The sequence below is a fragment of the Cucurbita pepo genome, chromosome 11, assembly GCF_057944985.1.
Source record: "Cucurbita pepo subsp. pepo isolate OVF chromosome 11, ASM5794498v1, whole genome shotgun sequence".
NCBI lineage: Eukaryota > Viridiplantae > Streptophyta > Magnoliopsida > Cucurbitales > Cucurbitaceae > Cucurbita > Cucurbita pepo.
Genome location: NC_141808.1, coordinates 13,381,680 through 13,403,428, shown reverse-complemented (window position 1 = coordinate 13,403,428; position 21,749 = coordinate 13,381,680). Strand labels below are relative to the sequence as shown.

Sequence of the window (21,749 nt, the reverse complement as noted above, 5' to 3'; positions counted from 1 at the left end):
TTTAATTATACTAAATTTATTAAACAAATTTGTTTTTTTTTTCTATATAAATATAAATAAAATATTATAAATATATATCTACGTCTCATAAGAAATTAATATCATATATATATTTATTTATTATTATTTTCTTTTTTGTTGGTTTTCGGTGGTGTGAGCGTGTGCTAGTCCTTAATGAGGTCTATGAGACATGTTAACGAGCATGCCTAGTGGGCCTATATGCATATATATATATATATATATATATATATATATATATATATATATATATACTATGTATAGAGAAGTATTATGCATCCAATCCTATCCGAAAACATCATTAATTTTAGGTATTTTCACCCATGTTACATGGCGCATATGTATGCACTTTTCGATCCAAACAGTGAAGGCACTTACTGAATATATTCTTCACATATGTATGCATTTACTAGACACCAATAATGGAATCACTTTTGTGAATATTTATAAATATTCATATATTTTTTTTTAGGTAAAGGTAATGAACCAATGTACGATTCACGGTGTACGAGACCATGAAATGATGAGTTTTAGAAAGTTTTTCACATATTTTCATTTACAAGACCGTACATTAACTGTATGCAAGTTAGTTTGAAATATTTTGACATACACGTAGTAACGGTCTCATGATCCAAAAAAGGCCAATGACTTCTATGTTCCCTCATCTAATCTTAAGCACTTTTTCATCGATAAATTCTTATAATCGACTTTTTCATTGACTTCTAATTTAATTAAAAGCCTTTTAAACACTTCTAAATCTTATTTTAAATAAATGTGTTGTGGATAAGGTTGGGTCAAGTTTTTCGGACCCAACCCAATTATGGCATTGAAGGCTGATACATACCGTCTAGAGCTAAAGCATTCATAAGTCTCCTACGATAGCTGAAAAGGCAAGTCTTCCAGATGGCTTGTTCATCCGACTTGGCATGAATCACCCAACTTGCACTCCGGAATAATAATGCTTTGAATGCCGCAAACAAAGATCATATAGCCATACGAGTTGTTCGAGTCGTTTATTTAAATTTTATTTTTAATAAAATGAAAATGTAGGTCGTAAAATATTTACTTTTAAAAATTTAATTAATATTTGAAATTCAATAGAGGAAGTAGATTTGGCCTACACAATATTTTATTTAAATATTTATATAAACGTTGCTTTAATTAATTAATGAATTGATTAACATTCACTTTAACTCATGTCTAAAACTAAATAAATAAATAATTAGCACTAACGTATTCCACAATTGTTTATTATTTAATGTCTAAAAACAAATAATTAATTAATTAATTACCACTAACTTATTCCACTACCAAATAAATGGTTAGTTAAAATTATCATTAATTATTATAATTGGAACATTTATAAAATGGAAAAAAAAAAATCAAGTTATGAAATTAAACTTAAACATTTTTTTGTTATCAATTCGACCACCAATTTTATAAAAATTATTAAATTTTGTAAATATTTAAATTCCGGATAATTACTCGTTAAATTCACTAATTTTAATAGAAATTTAGTTCTTAATGTCGTTTTTTTTTTTTCTGTATAATTTTAAAAATTATTACTATACACATATTTTACAAAACGGTAGAAAGGCATGTAAAAAAGATTTTGATTGAATTCTCAAACTAAAGGCAGTGAGAATCCCAGTTAGTTGGAGAGGAGAATAAAACATCTTTTAGGGGTGTGGAAACTTTTCAATAACAAACGGGTTTTAAAGGCTTGAAAATAGAGGCCGTCAAATTTTTATTTTTAGTATGAACACGTATCTAAGTCTGGGTAAAAAAATAATATAAAAAGTTTAGAAAAGAAAAATAGAAAAAATCAACACTAATTATTTTCTTTTAAGATTAAAGATTCTCCACTCATTTTACAATTATTTTAAAAGAAAAATATGTGACTCGAAATAGACTAAAGGTACCTAAATCAAAAAATTAAATTTAAACGAGAGATCCCGATGTAAATATTAAAAAATTAATAAATTTTTCTCAATCCAATCATATGAATTTAGAAATTAAATTTGTTTGACTTGAAATAATTCAATTTTGAATGATTTTTTTTTTTTTTTTTTTTTTCAAATAAGTCAACTTTCATAAAATATTTTGAAAATAATTTATATTAGGTTGTAACGATGATTTTTACGGTAAGAAATTTTTATATTTGTAAAGTAAAATACATGTATTTTACGTAAAAAAAACTGTATTTTAAGGCGTATACGTATTCGGGAAAATGCGAAAGACTTTATATATGATTATTAAAATAAAAATAAAAATAAAAATAAAAATAAAAAATGAAACAGGATTGTGTTAGGTTTGAATGAAATTTACATTTAACGCACAATTCATGAAAGTTTTAAATTAATAATTAAATACAAATCACAACAATATATACAATCTGGAAATGGCCCACTCCCATGTTTTCCTTTTTCCTTCATTTTTTTGCTTTTTTTTAAATAAAGTTGTTTTTTATTTACCATTTAAAAAATAAATAAAGCTGTTTGATTACCGATTCTATATATTTTTTTCAACTTTAAAGGAAAAAATAGTTTTTAAAAATATATTTCTATTTTTATTTTTTTTTTGTTCCATACTTCAGAATTTTATTGATATGATTAAAGGTAAGATAATGACATGACTTTGATACCATTGACAGGAATAACGAACTTGAGCATAAATTCTCGTGATTTTATTTTTCGTTTCTTAAAAAATACTCATATCAATGAAGATAATGTCTGACTCATGATCTTCCACTTAGCTAGATAACGTGAGACTCCAACAATTCTCAGCAATCATGTCTTTTTCTCTCTGGTTGTCTATCAAATTAATCCGTCCACTTTTGAAATTATCTATTGAACTATATTTAGCTCTTCGGTAATTTTTAAAATTTTAGTGAGTTTATATAGAAAATAAAAAGTTTTTTTTATAGGGTTATGATAAATACATGAAAATATAAAATAATTTATTTAAATTGAAGAAAAAAAAATACGACCAACGAATATTCGTTAAATCCATTTGATGTTTTTTGAGGAATCTTTGTCTTTCTCTAACAAAGCTTTGAAGATACTTTTGTCTATGCAACTTTTTTTTTTTAATTATTATTTATTATTATTATTATTATTATTTTTTTTTTTTTTTTTGCTAAAAAATTTCTCTTTCTAAATCTTTTTGCCTATCTCTTAAGTTACTCTCTTAACTTTTCTCTCTACAAAAGTCCAATCTCGTCCCTACCTCTAACATATTTATAAAACGTTTCGTTTTTTTTTTTTGTAATAATAATAAAATAATTATCAAACGAGCCATAATAATTAATTTTAGTATTTCTTAGGAGGCTTGAGTCGCCCACGTGATATTATAAAACTAGATTGCATCAAATTCCCTAATGGACATACCATTCTCCTTTTCCTTTGATTTCGTGTCTCCAATCTCTTCCCTCTTCTTCGATGAGGTTATTCGGAATTGAGCTACTCGACCTCCCGACGGGAGGAGGAGAAGAAGAACACAGAGATTCTCCAATGACAGGGCTGTGTGGGAATCTTGATGACAGACCAATGAGGAGCAAGAGAAGGTTCCAGTGTCAGTACTGTTTGAAGGAGTTCACAAACTCACAGGCACTGGGAGGTCACCAGAACGCCCACAAGAAGGAGAGGTTGAAGAAGAAGATGCTCCAAATACAAGCACAAAACTCCAGCCTTTGTCATTACCTTCAAAACTATTATAATTCCCATTTTGCCCCTGAATCTGATGGGCGCCACATCAGCTTTGGCTTCAGCTTCCGTCGTGCCGCCCACACCAAACCTATTCTGGTAAATTTCATGTCTGCCCATTCTTGTAATTTCAACCAAACCCCTTAAATCTCTATGTATTAATATTTGATTTCATGAATTAAAGTTTGGGATGGACTAACATTTCAATTTAATATTTTTTGGAGGACTAAAATAGAAATTAATAACTTCAAATTAAATCTACTTTTATTTTTAAATTGAGGGAAGATCTAAGAAGAAGAATCTTGTTGAAGAATATGACGGTTAGATCTAAATTATCCAATAACTTACAAAAGGACGAGGAATCAACCCAAGTGAAAGTTTTGGAATATATACTTTAATATCAAGAGTAAAGACACGTCCTTAAACTCATGATTTAAATCACTCCACAAGATAGCTTGATAAATTCTACTTGAATGACTCTAGCATGTAAATCTAAACACAAAAAATGTAGAGGAACACATTTATATATTAAGAACTTTCATTTTAATCTGCTTCTTGTTTGTGGAATCAAAAAAACATAAATAACTATCTTTAGCCTTTGAAATAAATGGTGTAACGACCTAAATTTTACCTATTTAATCTAAGGTTGTTACTATACTTTTAAAATGCGGTATTTACTTAAATGGGCTCTTATCATAAATGCGACATAAGTTTGTCTTTTATTACCTCATGAATAACGAATACAAGGGAAATAAAGATAAAAGAACAACGCTGAAATAAATGTCTTAACTGCTCTATGATTTATTATGCATAAATGTCTTAACTACTCTATGATCTATTATGCGATTACAATTCAACCTATACTAACCTATACTAATGATGCAAACGGGAATTCAACCTAAACTAACCTATACTATGAATGCAAATGAAATTCAACCTATACTAACCTATACTACGAAATGGAAAGCAACTATCCTATGCATGTGCCATGATCCCGGGATGTGCGATGCCGCTGTCGATCTCACATGAGTGTCTTGCCTTTATCTGAAAAATATGGTAGCACGAGGCTTGAGTATTTCTAGAATACTCAGTAAGTGACCCCTTATCGGGGTTATGCAACAAGAACATGCAAAATATTATGACGGTTCCAATCAGTCTATTCTTTTCCTACGGCACTTATTCTAATTGAGCAGCTTGGAGGTGTACCATATACTCTACATACAGCCCATACGTGCGAGTATGGGCTCATCAGTCAGTTCGCACACCGCTGGGCCCCTTTTCTTGTCGAGCAAGCCTTCTCTGGTAGCTCAACTTTTGCCGGACACCCATTAGAATTCGTAACTATCACGGCAGCATTATGTAAAACATAACGATATTTCGACTGCCTAATGGATGTACGCATCCGTACCCTCATGAAGGAATAGGGGTATCCTCCTAATGCATGAGCATACATAATGCATGAGGTCCCAACATTTTTCCGTTTTCAATATTATTAAATATAACCACGCTATCATTATTCGTGCATAACATATCATTTCTCATTTTTCAGTCTACATTCCATACATAATCCTAACAGTTAGGATTATGTTTCATGCAATTTACCGTGATTTCATGTCATACATTTCATGTTGTTTACGTTCAAATATATCGTACAATCATGTCAGAATCATCTAGGAATATCATAACGTCACAAGCACAATACATCACATCATACTAACCAGCATACATTCATATTTCACAAGCTTACGTATTCAAGCATAACAGTCTAGCATACAATTTAATGACACGTGCAAATTCATGGGCATGTGCCAACATACAACATACAACGCGTAACCTACGACGGGTGAGTCACTTACCTGGTTAGCTTAAGTCGTTGTCATGAATATATCCTTAATGAAAGTTCGATTATGTCTTTTGAAATCAAAGTCAACCTATGTCATCAATTTCAACCCATTGTTCTTCTTTTGACGATGAACCACTCCGGTACAACAAGCTAAAGGGACCTCTACACTTCGTCCCCGGTGCATAGAAAGTTTGAACTCTATAAAATTATTTTTCTAATTTACACCGGTCTGTTGTTAAAATTCTTGAAATGTTATATATCTGCAATTATAATTTTATTAAAAATCTTATTTTCCATGGTTACTGTTGAATAAAAAAGATAGATAGAGTTATAAGTTATTCTACTTTTTACTGTGTATTTACTTTTCTCTCCATATTTAGTTTATGGTTTTTAATTCCCTACTCTTCTTCTTTTTTGTTAATCTGTATTTACTTTGTTGCTTTTTAATTTTGTTCTCATTATTCCAAATTTCTAGTGGATCATGTTTCCAAATCTTTTCTTATTTCATGGTTTTCTGTTGTTCACAAATTTTTTTGGTTATTCTATTTTTAATTTATTCATTTGGCTACTGATATAAATTTAACCTACTATTACTAATCTGACGTGGTTTTATTCATATAAATTATTGACATTTAGTTTCTAACTCAAAGCTAAACCATTGTAATAATTTAATGAAGATCTAACTATTGACTCTGGTTTCAAAAAAGAAATATGATAAAAGAAAATGAAATTTAATATATACCTTAGTGATCCAATCTATTTTCACCTAAATTTCGGGTGAATCTCAACTGGCTAAAGGCAGTTCATTTTTTTTTTTTTCTCTGTTAAGTAAATCTGACAATTGTGAGAATGGATGGGAGGTTAATGGAGAGGAGAGATAAATTGAGGAGAGATAATTGTGGGTAAAAGCGTTTTCTTTCTGTTTCTTTTTATTTTCTGGAGTAAGAATGAGTTAAGGAGAGATCATTGTGGGAATGGATGGGAGCTTAGTGGAGAGGAGTAGGAAAAAATTATTTTTATTTATTTATTTATTTATTTATTATTATTATTTGTTTAAATTTTTTTTATATAATTATTTTTATTTGTTTATTTCTCTATTTAATTAATTAATTATCATTATTATTTTTTTGACTATGACAAATTGAATCAATCGAAAGGTCGTAACTCTCATGCACATCAATACCATAACAACAACTAATTAATCGTAACTTAAAATTTTAAAAATAATACTTTAAAATTGAAATACAATGAAACCTCCTGCATCGGAACATATTGGTACAATTTTATCATTTACCATAAAGTTTTTGTGACATAATTGAGACATTTTATTTCGTATCACATTAGACAAAAAAAAAAAAAAAAAAAAAAAAATTATTATTATCATCAAGGTTAATGGTTAAAACTTAAAAAAAAATTATGATTAATATATATAGGTACGAGTAGAACGGCCAAGAATATGAATACTGTGTTATTACAAAAAATAAAAAAAAATAAAAATAATAATAATAAAATAAATAAATAAAGTTATTTCAGGAAAAAAAAAAACCAAGAAAAAGTTTATATATAAATTAATCATGACATAAATATATACAGAATATTCGTACATATCAATGCAATTGTATACAAACAAGGCCAGATTTCTGTTAAAGCATGACCATGTATTATGCCTTTGATGTCTACCAAATGTCACGATCATACTTGTTTAAAGCGTGTTGTTTGTTGTATATCGAATGTTCCAGTTATGTTTGTTTAGGATGTGTTGTCCATGACTGCATGCCCGTTCCAAACTCATTTTACTTGCTTTCATATTAGATAGACATTTACGATTATTGTTGTGTCAATATGAGAGTTTATGATCGATCACTAAAATCATGACTACACCAGTCAGGGCTAAAATGCCCCAGATGTAATATAGGGGATATGACTAGTTGTCAATTCTTATTACTTGGGTTATATGCATCAAACTCATTGTTGTTGCTTACTTGTTTTTAGCTTATAACATTACTTTCTTTAAAATTGTTTTCGACGTATTTCCTTGCTCACATTTCTAAACCATTTCACTCAAATGTGATCCGAGACTCAAGTATACGTCGATATCATCTGTAAAACCCGAATTTCACACGGTTGACTTGTTCACTGGGTTAGAACAAATGACGCACAATCGTCATCTCGCTGCTGCATAAGTGTGATTATGACACCAAATTCCATTCGATCACCCAAGATTACTTGTATTAGTGAAACTTCATTCTGACAAAAACAATAAAAGACAAAATTTTGTTGGAACCTAAAAATATATATTTAAAATGCACTGGGTTCAAATTTAATGGTTAGTGGGATGCTCTAGATTACTCCTCAGGAAAGATCGATGAGATCACATGATTGGTGCAATACACGGTCATAACATCCTCCTAATAAGACCTAATGCAAGACATCTCATATAGATAAGGGAAACATGAGGCCCATCATGACATCGAACTCATAAGGCATGGTGTTGAGCATTCCACCTAGAAGAGAAATCATGAGTCTCGTAAAATACCGTATGATGGGAGGTCATGGTCACTTAAGGTATAGCAGCATAGTACCTAACAAGCTTAAACATCATGATTTTAGGGCATAGGGTGTGTAGAGTATGAGTTTGCATGGTCCTAGGGTGTGTTCTTGGTGCATGAGTCTCATGGTAACCCTAAAGTAACATAAGTATTTGGAGTATCATAAGGAGGTCTTAAAGATAGTACGACCAAAGGGAATATTTAAATTCTTAAATAATCCTCCATCTTAGTTAATAGGGACAATATGGTAATTTTCTACCTAAATCCTGGTCTGAGTCTCAAATGTCGTCCATGGTCACAAAAAAATTATTATTCCTTTGAAATTTATAATTTGGGGTCACGTATAAAGTTTAAAGCCATTCGGAGGTTGTGAACAGTAGGTAGTACGCTTTAGGGGCATTATAATCATTTTTGTAACACCCAAAAATGAAAGAATTAGATCCAACAAGAATAAGCCGTCCATCTAAGACCCAAATGATCAAAAGGGGAGAAATTAAAGGATTAAGCAAGTCATTCTTATACCTTAACAAGTAATGTTAAGGAGTTTAAGACCTATGGAAAAAGGATTGGAAAGTAAAGGTAAGTGAAAATGGCAAAAAAGTTATTTTCCCAAAGGATATTCCCGGATTTTTAGTTCCTTATTGGAGGAATTTCAAGATACTTAAGAAGTGAAAAATGACCAAAATATCCCTGGAAGAACAAATAATTACGAAAATGCCACTCTGATCAGAATAGCGTCTACAATGGCAATCTGAGCAAAATCTCTCGAAACTCAAATTTCAGCCGTTGGATCTTACCCAAACTTGGATATGATCTAGGAGATGGACAGATCATCACATCCAACGGCTATTATGTAAAACCAATGTCGGTGAGGCTCTGATCGGAGTAGATATTTTCGGTGGATTTTCTAGAAAGCCAACCGCCAATGCACGACGATTCTGGAGCTTTCAATGTCGGTTTAAGCTCTTCCTATAAAGTCTGAAGTAGGGGAAACAATATGGAACAAGACTCGAGCAAGGTCGAGCATCCATTCGAGAGTTATGAGCGTTTAGTTTGTGGGTCTCCTACTCTCAGGTTTCTTCCAAATTCGAGAGCCATTCTCCACCATTTTCTCTCAAACTTATTCCTATAGTTTCTAAACACGATTACCCACAAGTTATATGAATGAATAGAGAGTTGAAACGTAGTGGAACAAGATACCCAAGAGATCGAAAATCCAACGTTTCGGGTGAGTTGCATACCGAGAATGATTTCTCAAAATTAAGGACCCACACTCAAAGACGTTCCTCCAAACCAATTCCTATAGCATGAGGAAAGGATATGGAAGAGGTTCCATGAAGAAATCGGGCCTTAAAAACCTCTAGAATCGGCTACCCGATAAGAAATCCCCTATTTTAGCTCCGGCGAGGAAGATGATTTTGGACGAAATTTGGAGGCGAATATCTTAGGCTATGATCCACGAAAAGGTATGAAAGCAATCCCAAGCTCTTCCTTGTATCACCATCATTAAGTTTCATGAAGAAATCGAGGGGAGAAACGAAGATATCGGGGCTATGGAAGGCCACTTTCAGACGCAGCGCAAAGGACGCGCGCGTCTTCTTCCTGTCCAGAGGAAGAAGATGATGACGTGGCCGGTTCAGTTAAACCGGCCAAGTCAGCCCAAAATCTAACCTTACCTTGGTGTTTCTCAATTTTAACCCCCTTCCATACTAATTCTGATGACAAACCTTATGGTTCCAGAAACTAGACACAATAAGGAGTCTATGGAAGGAAATGTGAAGTAATTCGAATACCGGAAGCTCAAGAACAGAGGTCCCGAACGTCGACGATGAGGTAAGTAGCCACCTTGGACTTTTCTTAAGAAATACTTCTAGGAATCGCTTGGATTTTCATATGAACCCTAAACCAAGTATGACACAAGGATATATGAAAGAAAAATCCAAAGAACCGTGAGTACCCACCAAATTACTCGGGATTTAAGGAACGTTAAGTTAAAGAACTAAATGAGCTCTTATGACTATGAACTTTTAATACTGAGAATAATATATCATGTTAAGGTTATGTATGAAATTTGGTGATCATTGGATAAGGATAAGTAGGTAAACCAAGAAATGGGGCAAAATGACCATAATACCCCTAAGGATATCTACCTACGGTTCATCACCTAGATGACCTCCAAATGCTATGAAACTCTACAGTAGATCTTATTTTATGATGCTTGATGTGGTAATGAAGTTTAGAAGCCAGTGGAACACGTTAAGTAGCAAAACCAAGAATTTGGGGTAAAATGACCATAATGCCCCTAAGGAAGACTACCTATGGGTTAAGCCCTAAATGACCTCCCAACACTGTGAAATATTGTATGAACCCTTATCTCAAGAGTTTTCAAGTTTTGTTTGTAGGGCCTTGTGGGCAATTCATCTCCACAGAGAAGAGGGCCTGTTGGAAACAAAGTAGCTATCGGCATCGGTTGGGCTTGGGCCTGGATCCACCTGCCTCAAAGCCTGCTACTAATATGCTTCGGAAGGCATTAGTTTATTATTTATTTATGGTTGTGAGTTAACTCATAAATAATATTCCTATTTGTAGCAACCTCATCCGCTACTTCAACCGTGTAAATATTCACTTTTGAAGCTCCATATATTCCTTCTTCAAACGAATCAGTTTGTAATACATGAAATAAACTGTTGAATCGAGCCTATCCAATTTTGTAGATAAAGAATGAATGCTTGTTTAATCTTTTTAGCCTTGAATCGTGTAATAGGTTTAGTTGGAACATTTGAAACACCATGATCCTTATCCGGTTTGGTTTTCTATCATTAGTGATATGAACCAAGACATCTCAAGAAGGTTGTTCAAATTACCACAAGATAAATTCAAGTTCTATTACCATAAGATAAAGTTAAGTTCTATTAACGTTGAACTCAAGTTGTAATCTATTTCACTCTAAGAAGAATCAAGTCTCATTTATGTAACGAGAGGTTCATGAGACTTCAAATGCGGCTTCATTTTTCAACCTAAATTACTTATAATTACAAAGAAACTTAGTTATTGGAATGAAAGCAGAAATGCTCTGTCTACTATATTTCCCGAAGTCTCTTTTACAAAGATAACATACATGCTTTATATACCCTCCAAATGAAACCCTTGACCTTCCACGTGCCTTGTTTCATATTTTATGATTATAATTAGCCGATATGTAAATAGAAGTTAAAATAAATATCATAGATTTAGATTTAAATAATCCATCATAAATTTGTAATAATTTAAGAATAAATGGAGTTGCATTTGAATTGTATAAATTGAATTGTATAAATTGATTGCAACTCGAGTTCAACTTTAAGAACTTGACTTTATAATTTGAGCAACATTCTTCCCAACTTTCTTCAAGTCCATATTGTACCATTGAGATGCCTTAGTTCACTTTAATTAGGGTGGCGTTGAAAAAGCATAGCCAATTGGGGAGGAGACACACCTAAGAGCCTCAATCAAGGAACACCACTCTATGTGTTAGAAAATCGACTTTGAACTCCAAATTTCCTCCCTTGTGTTGGACTGACACTTAGAATTCTTGGTGGTTTAGGTCGTGACCAAAGGAGGAGCTCGAACGTCTGATAGTTTGTGGGTAAATTCTAGTAAACTCGAGACCTTCCACGACCAATATCTTAGTCATTTCCCCATAGGTTTTCACATATTTGGGCTCATCGTGTTTGTCTCAAGCATTTCTCCAACCTCTCAGAAGAAGTCGATGAGAGGGGGTAAGTGAAGACTAGTTCACTTAGATCGGTTTAACCTAGCTTGTTTGGATCGGCATGACCAGTCTAATCGAACTGAATTTCTCTATTGCATCAATTGTCATTTTTCACTTCGAATTGGTCCATTTTGATCTAATTTTCGTCATAAACTCAATGGTGAGCTAAGTCTAGAAATTATGATTTAATGATGGTTTAGCTGGAGTGTATATTTTAGATTTTTTGTTATGCAACCATTGAATTTGATTGATTTTAAATGCTTTGTTATAACTATGGTATGTTATGATTGATTGTCCCTTTCTTAATGTTGTTCGTGTCCTTATAATCTCTTAGGAAGGTGAAATACCTATGTATGCTCTGCTTAATGTTTGGACTAGATATTATGTGACCTCGAAGATATGTATGACTTGTTAGTGAGTATTACCCTGTATTTTATCTCTCCTTTGTCCTTGAGCCACATTTAAGGTCCATTATGACAACATGGGTCGGCTAGGTCTATGTATGGATAGTTGGGGTGCAACACCTAATTGTAAATTCACCTTGGATGGTGAAGGGCTACTAAGCATACAAGAATGGGACGTCACCCACTTAAGACCTATGGCTAACTAGACAGTACTAGAGGGAGCTGTGATTGTACTAACTAGAAAATATGTCTGGCACTATTCAACCATGAAATAGTGTAGGAAGAGGGTGCTTGTTGGGTGCCATGAGGGGAGCTTCTGACTAGTGCTTAGTAGTAGGCACATATGGAGATATAAGCAGATTAAGAGGCCACCTATAGTGAGCGGTGACTCCTCCATGCCTGTTAGACTTCCCTAGAGACCGAGACATAGAAGAGCACTCTGACTTATGCACAGGAAGCATAATTGCCTGTTGGACCCTGAAAAGTAGGAAATGAGAGGCTAAGTGCACCTTAAAATCGAAATACACCTCGATGGGTGAGTTGCATCCTTGGAATAAGAGTAAGTACGGTATATGAACCTTAAGAGGCAGAGAGAATTTGAAATGAACTCAAGCCATGAAATTGGTTGGCTCTAAGACTTTGATTGAGCACATAACTTAAGAAATATTAAAGAGAAGAAGTTTTGATGATATCCTACCCGTTAAGTATCAATTCTCTAATGAACAATTTATTAATAATCCAACCATAAATTAAGTTCCTTCGAACTACTAAGAGGATAAAAGTTCATTATTTGGGTAAGTATGAAATCGTAATCATTGACGTTTAAAATGGGGTCACACAATATAATAATGTTAAAATAATAGTAATAATAATAGTAATAATAATAATAATAATAATAATAATAATAATAATATATTTTTGGGGGTTGGAGAAAGGTGTTGAGATTTCTGAGTGGGGCCACCACAGTGATAGCGATGTGTTTGTATAAAAACATTTATTGTCCCAATCTTCATTTTTGTATAGGAAACAAATAAAATATATACATTATTATTATTATTATTATTATTATTATTATTATTATTATTATTATTATTATTATTATTATTTTGCCATATATGAGAACTTAACAAAATTAGGCAATCAGCTTAATGTCCTTTACTAATCACTATATTTCCTTAAAAAATTTAATTTCCCCATTTAACCAAAATTTAGATGTGAATTTACTTTTTATGGAGGAAAATAGGTTAATTTATTAAATAAATAAATGATCTCCAAAATCTCAATAATATATATTATATATATATATTTTTAATACTGAAAATATTTTATTTTTTAATTTTTAAAAACTTTAAACTTTTTTTTTTCTTAAATATTCTTTTAATCTCTTTCGTTCTTGATTTTTAAAATTTTAGTATTTCCAAAATAAATATAAGAAATTTTAACATCTATATAATCAATTTCTTTAAATTAAATTAACTCTGAAAATAGAGAAATAATTTATGAATGAGTTTGGTCAGACAATAATTTTTAATTTTTTTTTTTTTAAATTTAGAGATATAAAAGTTTTTTGAAACGAGTAATTTTAGTTTTATTATATATATTTGAAATGATATTAATTAATTTGAAAAGTAATTTTGAAATAAAATTAATTAATTTTTGGAAGTTCAAAAGTTGTAGCGTAGCTTGGCGGAGGCACTGAAGGTGGTGGCTTAGACGAAAGAGCCAAGGAGGGGCGCAATACGCACAAAAAGCGAAAGGGTTTGAACTTTGAATTTTCATTTTGTCCATTTCCGAAACGCACACATCTTACACCTAATCTCCTCTCTCCCTCCCTCTCTCTCTTCGTTCCATGTGATCCAAAGGGCAAAAGCTTCGGCTGGATGTCCATGGATTTGTTCTCTCTTAACACCAGCTGATGTTGTTTGCGTTGGTCGAGAGCAATTTCCATGGCCAAATTGCAGTTGCAAGCTCCACTTTTCGTCTGAGAGAAATCCTATCTGCAGACGGTGTTTTAGGGTTTTGTTTTAAGGAAAATCGCATTGTTTTCAAGAATGCCGACGCACGGATCCAAATCCGAAAAGCAAGATGCCGCGGTGATGAACCGTCGAGATCCGTATGAGGTACTCGGTGTCTCCAGAAACTCCACGGATCAGGAAATCAAAAGCGCTTACAGAAGAATGGCTCTCAAGTAGGTTTTAAATATGCATATTTTACCTCCATTTGCTTCATTTTCTGGTTATATTCGTAGAACTTCGACCTTTTTCTGGATATATTTCTAGTTATTTCAGCTATAGAGATTACTGTCATATTGGAGGGGTTTAGTTGATCCTTTTTTGGTAGCTTGAGATATCGCGTTAACGTCATATTTATATTATTCCCCAACCTAGAACACTTCAGTCCTTAAAAGAGGGACCGAGAACTGCGGCGGTAGCTTTAAATCACTTCCAAGTATCGGGTTAACGACTCACCGACACCTAACAGTAGCACTGGGAATTTCTATTTCTGCCCCTCCCAATAAGTGGCAATAAGTTTTAACAACCTTAACCATGGAGCTTTCTCTTTCATCTTAATCCTTTATTACATGTTAAGCAGGATGTTGTCTAGTTATTAGGGGGTTGCTAACAATAGAAAATATTTCAGAAAATTATCCATCAAAGGCTAACTTCTCTATTTGTTCTTTATATCGCTGTACAAGTTTCATATATTTGAACCGTCTCATTATTTAGTTCACAGGTAGCATATCCTATTTCTGGTGACAATTTCGTCACACAATTACCATTTCCCAGTTGATGGTCTTTATACAATTAGCTTCCCCAAGTAGATTGTGTTTATATTATAGTCCAAAAATGTCTGAATTTATCTGAACCCCAACATGATCTTCCCTCCTGTTGTGATAGCTTGCCAAGAAAGTATCAAGAATTTCCAAAACAAAGTAGTAAATTTCATTTGTTTACGTTCAAGCAACTTCTATGATAATTTAATCGCCATTGTTATTAAAAGTTACCCCAACCAAGTTTTCTATGATTATAATAATGCTTGCATTGAATATTGTTTATGAAGTATCATATCCCTTCATTCTTAATAGGTTCTTGATCACAATTTCCTGTGAACCCCAATATTTCCTACTACTTCCATCAAATCTCCTTATCCTTTTTTCTTAAGTACCTATATGCTAGTTAGTTAATCTTTTCCCTGCATAAGGAGTGATGAAACTCTGTCAGCTAATAAGCATGCTTACCGTGTGATGTTGCACCCTACAATGGTAAATAGTGGCCCTTTATTGCACTACTTCATGGCACTTGTTATTATATCAAAGTGGTTTACTAAATATGTTGATGTGATGATTGACAAGACTATGAAACTCTAATTTTTAAACCAGGTATCATCCTGATAAGAATGGAAATGACCCCAAAGCTGCTGACATGTTCAAGGAGGTTACTTTTTCCTACACCATTTTGTCAGATCCAGAAAAAAGACGACAATATGATGCTGCTGGCTTTGAGGTGAAATATCATTCTTGTGAATTTTCACATTTTTAGGAAGTTACCACGTTCAAGATGTGTATTCATACAACAAATGTACTTTGGGCTATTGATGAACTTGGAAGTTGACGATTTAGCTAAAACCAATTTAGAGTTCATTTTATTAATTGTTCCTTGTTACAAAACTCGGAAAGATAATAAAATACTTTATCTAATCATGAAATCAGCTAAACCTTATACAGCAGAGATATAAGTTAAAAAACGAATAAATAGATAAAACTAAACAAAAGCCTATTTGTATTAGTCCCTAGCAAGATGAAACGATGTAGACTAAGAGTTGGAAAGTGTCATGACCATCCCCGCATCCCTTTGTCGTACCTAGGCCTTCTGCACTACCTGCAAAATCTTTGAGAAAATATTAGAAAATATTTTGTAACTCATCCTTCACACCAGGAACAACAATTTGTGCGAAGTACAAGCAGATTCACTACCTAAATGATCTTTTTTGTAAAAACGACTAAACTACATCTGTAACATTATATTCATTTTTTTATGTTGGAAAATATTTTAACAGAAAATAAGTTATTTGCATTTTTCTTTTGTTTCACTTGTTGTAAACCTTGAAAATGAAACATTAATTTTTATTGTTTTATCAGATAATAAATGAATATATAATTTAAGATATGTCATTTGAAGAAAATAATAAAGAAATTATTAAGATGATCAATGTATTTATTACATAATTGCAAAAGGAAATAACTATTGGAGTAGACATGAAAAGAAAAATCAAATGCTTCTCCCCAGACCTCTACATACATTCAAAATTTTAAAATAGACTCGACTTACTAAAACTACTAAACTACCCTTGTTGGAAGATTAGTTTATTACAGTTCCCTTTTGATTTCCAGTTCAATATGTGTTTCTTCTAGTTGAAGAAAGTTAATGTTACCTTTGCCTAGGCCGTTGAAACAGAAAACCAAGAATTGGAGCTAGATCTTTCAAGTTTGGGGGCCGTGAACACCATGTTTGCTGCCCTTTTTAGGTATGTTTTTACTTTTGTCTGTTAATTCTTCTCACTTTATATAGTGTTTTAAGTCCATATTTTCTAAACTTTACTATTTGCTTTCTATTTTAATCCATCCTTAAATTGCAGCAAGCTTGGTGTGCCAATTAAAACTACTGTATCAGCAACGGTTTTGGAAGAGGCACTTAATGGGGTTGTGACTGTTCATCCACTTCCATTGGGCGTGCCTATTTCAAAAAAGGTGCACCGTTGTATGGAATATCTGACAACCATTTAATTTATTGGTATGCTAATTCAGGTTTCTGTAATTTTTACAGGTTGAGAAACAATGTGCTCATTTTTATTCTGTTATGATTAGTGAAGAGGAATCACAGGGTGGATTTATTTGCCGAGTTCAATCACCTGATAAAAGCAAATTTAAGGTGAGCCATAACTCTCTTGAATGTCATTAGTGTTTGTCTGAAGAAGTTTCTCGCTGAAGATTTGTATTCCTGAAAAAAAAAATTGAGATCTATTGTCCTTACCATGATTATATTGACTTTCATGCTCCTTGCCACATTTCCTCCTTTTCCTCTTTAAGATTGCTGAATTATATATTTGTATGGCTTTATAACTACTAAAAATAGGCAAAGAATACTATGCATATTAAAAAAAAAAAAAAAAAAAAAAAAAAAAAAAATACAAGAAAAACAGAACTAGATTTCATTTTGCATTAATTATTTTCTAAATTTATCGTTCACATTTTATGTAGTTATTGTATTTTGATCGGGAAGAAACTGGTGGACTAAACCTTGCTTTACAGGTACTTCACAATCTTTTCTAGTAACCTTTTGCATCTTTTTGGCATGGTCTGAACTAGATAACTGATCTGGTCAGCAGATTATCCTGATGCAATATAGTTTTTCATTCTATAACCTAATGTCTTTGTGGTAACGCCTTGTAGTTGAAGTTATCATCAATACATGCACGAGATAATATACTCGCTTGTCATTTGTTCACCAGTTAATTATTTATTACTGCATTATGTTTCTTCTTCTTTTAGTTTTGTGATAGAAGTTCAGGTTTTTAGTGATTATTATTATAATGTTTCTCTGGACACTAAGGGTGAATTCATATACATGAATAGTTTCATATTCAATAGTTTTCTAGTTGGATAATTTTGGAGAGACTATTTTATAATCTTTTTTAATTTGATGGTGGTTCTTGTTAATACTTGTGGAAACATCCTAGTTATGTGTATATCTTCTGTTGTTTGACCATCAACGAACCCTTTAAAACCATTTCCATTAAAGCTCAGTACTTAGCATGTTTGAATTTTTGTTATATTTGTAGGAGGAAAGTACAAAAGTAGGAAAAGTCACATCTGCTGGGATGTATTTTCTTGGTTTCCCTGTATATCGGTTGGATCAAACAATAAGCTCGGTAAGCCAACTAGAGATTAATTTCTGAGATTCAGTTTCATATCTATTTTTGTTCTCTATTTGATAATTCAAAAGGGGAAGAAAAAGAAAAAAAGCTCAATGATCATTTCACAGAATTTGTCCCTTACAAAAAGGAAAAAGAAATACATTTGACAAGTATTTCCATGTCTAATTTTAGAACTTCTTAAATGAAAAACGAAATTGCTTCTGAAAGTCACCTTAAAATTAAGCAATTATTTGAATTAGAATTCTGTACAATCTGGACTGCAGTGGCCCTCAGAACATGCTACATCTACTGCAAACTTTGCATAGTCTCTCTCATCAGTGAGAGGAAGTTTTTTAGCTGAACATGCCTGTTTTATGACCATAAAATTATTCAATTTGTTTGTGATGGTTAATGTGATGGAAATGTAATGTGTAAGTGCTTAAGGAATACAAACAATATGTAATCGAGAAAAAGGAATACAAACAGACAATAATTCCATTAACTTTTTTGTATAATTGGAAACGAAAGCAGTACCTCCTCCAAACATAAGTGTAGGAGCCTTTCAGGAGGTGAGAAAAGTGGAATCAGGAATTCTATCAAGGATCAACTGTACCTTTTTCTCAAAAATTTTAGTAACTATGAAACGAGGATTAACTTTAATTATACTTACTTACTCAACATCTTGATATTGTGATCATTAGGATTTTATTATTATTTCCAGATTACTGCCGCTAAGGATCCAGATGCTGCCTTTTTTAAAAAGCTAGATGGATTCCAGCCATGTGAAATAACTGAATTAAAGGCTGGAACTCATGTCTTTGCAGTCTATGGTCAGTTTGTATAGGTTTTGATATTCAATTATTGATTTTGGAATATATAGTATTTGTTCTATGAATATTTTTATGCGGGGCTGATGATCATTGCATTCTCCTAGGAGACAATTTTTTCAAAAGTGTGAGCTACACAATTGAGGCCTTCTCTGCATCGTCTTTTGCTGAAGAGAAGGAAAATCTTAGGACGGTGGAAGCTCAAATTTTGACAAAAAGGGTGGAAATATCCAATTTTGAAACAGAATATCGTGAGGTCTAGTTTTTGACATTGAGCTCTAACTCTTTACAACTTCTATATGAAAGCGTACTAATAATTATTGGAAATTTTAATAGGTTCTGGCGCAATTTACTGAGATGACTGGTAGATACACTCAAGAAATGCAAGTGGTAAGTTAAAACTTGAAGATATAAAAAGTCTTAGCTGCCTGGTGAATATGCTTTCAAAATGATAGTTTCTTAACAACCGATTGCTCTGCCTCCTTTTCTCTACAGATCGATGAGCTTCTCAAACAGAGGAATGAAATTCATGCCTCCTACACAACTGGTCCTCCAATAAAACGGAGTAGGAGCCGGATTAGGGGTTCATTTAAGGATGCTAAAGAAGACAGCCAAATAAGGGAGAGGAAATCTACAAGGGATAGGCCTAAGAAGAAAAAATGGTTCAATATCCATTTAAAGGTTGAGAAAAGAAAATCTTGCTGAAAAAGGTGGAGAAAAATTAAAGTATGTTTCTGTTTCTTTTCAGCATTGACTACACATGCATTATGGCCTTCATAGACACTTTAGTCAACTTCAATGTTGCAGGGAAGGTGAAACTTTTCCCCCAAACAAATTTTATTGGTTGCATTCGGATTGATTTGGTATAATCAGAGAAGATACGAGAGGAAGTAATAGCCCGACTGGAGTGCTAAATCTCTAGTATGGCCCTGAACCACATGGGCACGCTGTGGATGACAACTTGTCTACAATGATTCTTTTAGTTGGATCCTTTCTCCAGCAAAAATCACGCATGTAAATTGTATAATTTATTTATGGAATCCCATCACCACTGCTGTTTGTCATATAATTAAGTTTTGTGAATAGCAATATGAGCTGGATTTCGCATGACCCAAGGTCGAGTGTGCTGTTGTGAATGTTAATGTTTTTGTTTACTGCGGGCAGGCTTGCGGTTCCGCTGGTTCACCTTCACCTGATTGACTTGCTGGACAATCTGTGACAGTGCTAAAATGCGTTTTTGATTTGGTATACAGGCTTGGGAATGAAAGAGTTATTTTATTAGTTGAACTGTTCGTGCATGTGCTATATCTTTCATTAAAATAGTTCTTTTTATACCTATAGAGAATTGTTCTTAGATAGATTTTGAAATAACTAACTTCATGATAGATTGACATGAAGAAATAGATCGTTGTTTTGGAGCGGCTCTTGTTCATCTTTTTCATGGATGCAATCAATCTGGAGCGGCTCTTGGTTGGTTTGTTGGTTTGTCGGATTGTCCTCGTCAACTTAGGGTTGGTGTAAACCCTAAATCCTAAACCTTAAACCTTAAATTCCTCTCGATTATTACTAGACCACTAATTTTGTCACCATTTTCTTATGTTGATGTGTTAGGTTCCATCGTGTAGTTGTTGTGTCGCAATTGTCGTCCTTTTTTATTAGTTGTTATTGTTCGCTAATGCAAGGATTCACTGTTGACCGTCAATTAACTCTCAACTATTGCGGTTCACCCACCTGTCGTTGAACAATGTTGTTTCAGGTAGTTGTTGCATCTCGGTTGTCACTCTGTTGTTGAAGATGTCGTGTCACGAGACACGCTCGGTTCATGTTGAATGCTGGTTGCAAATTAGCTCAGATTTGCCTATGACAATGTTAGTCAGAGTGTGGGCGAGATCGATGGAAAGATACTCGCTTTGTTCCAACGTTTGATTTTGGGTTTATGAACAATATCATAAACAATTTATGATATCTGTTTAACAAATGTGTCATTTTTTAGAGCAATGTTAGCACCAAACATTCTAAGACTTAAGAATGGTGTGGATTATTGTGTTAGTAAATTTTTATGTTGAAAAAAATAGACTCAACTTAAGACCTACTCGAAAAATTTGAAGAAATCCAGAAAAATGAAACCGAACACGGGGTAATAGCTACATAGAACAAATTTTGCTCACTTTTTGGGCTTGTTCAACTATTTTAAAATGAAATTTCACCAAAATGTTCAATGAATTAAAATAAATAAATAAAAAATACTAAAAAATAACAAATAATACCCTTTTTCAAAAAATAAAATAATAAAATAAATAAATAATACCTTACCTGAGTAGGAAAACCCTTAATACTGTGTTTAAAAAATAACCTTAGCTTTAAATAAATAAATAAAAAATAACAAATAATGCCCTTAAGTTTTCAAAAAAAAAAAAAAAATAATAATAATAATAATAAAATAAAATAAAAAATAATAAATAAATAATACCTTGAGTAGAAAACCCTTTGTTTAAAAAATAACCTTAGACTTCAAAATCCTCATTAATTTCTTTTTAAAAAAGTTATAAAACTTTTTTAAAAATATATTATTACGTTGGTACTATGTCTAAGAAATACAAACTTTTAAAAATCGCACTAACACCCTCAATCTTTATAAAAAAAAATTAAAATGTTATTATTGCTGGAACAAAAACTATCTATCTATATCTCATAAACATCTTACTCTTCAATTTGAAGGATATTGACGGTTTCTAAAGAT

At 32.5% G+C, this 21,749-nt stretch overlaps 1 protein-coding gene across 1 annotated transcript; it reads left to right on the top strand.

The window, feature by feature from the left end:
• The first annotated feature begins 14,021 nt into the window (after positions 1 to 14,021).
• LOC111783867 (chaperone protein dnaJ 16) lies at positions 14,022 to 20,296 on the top strand. Its single transcript, XM_023664699.2, has 12 exons — positions 14,022 to 14,457; positions 15,649 to 15,772; positions 16,711 to 16,793; positions 16,905 to 17,016; positions 17,093 to 17,197; positions 17,527 to 17,577; positions 18,108 to 18,197; positions 18,904 to 19,012; positions 19,117 to 19,265; positions 19,346 to 19,399; positions 19,505 to 19,735; positions 19,817 to 20,296. Exons 1-11 carry the CDS (start codon positions 14,321 to 14,323, stop codon positions 19,712 to 19,714), a joined length of 1,224 nt encoding a protein of 407 aa, XP_023520467.1. The 5' UTR covers positions 14,022 to 14,320; the 3' UTR covers positions 19,715 to 19,735; positions 19,817 to 20,296.
• Positions 20,297 to 21,749: the final 1,453 nt, after the last annotated feature.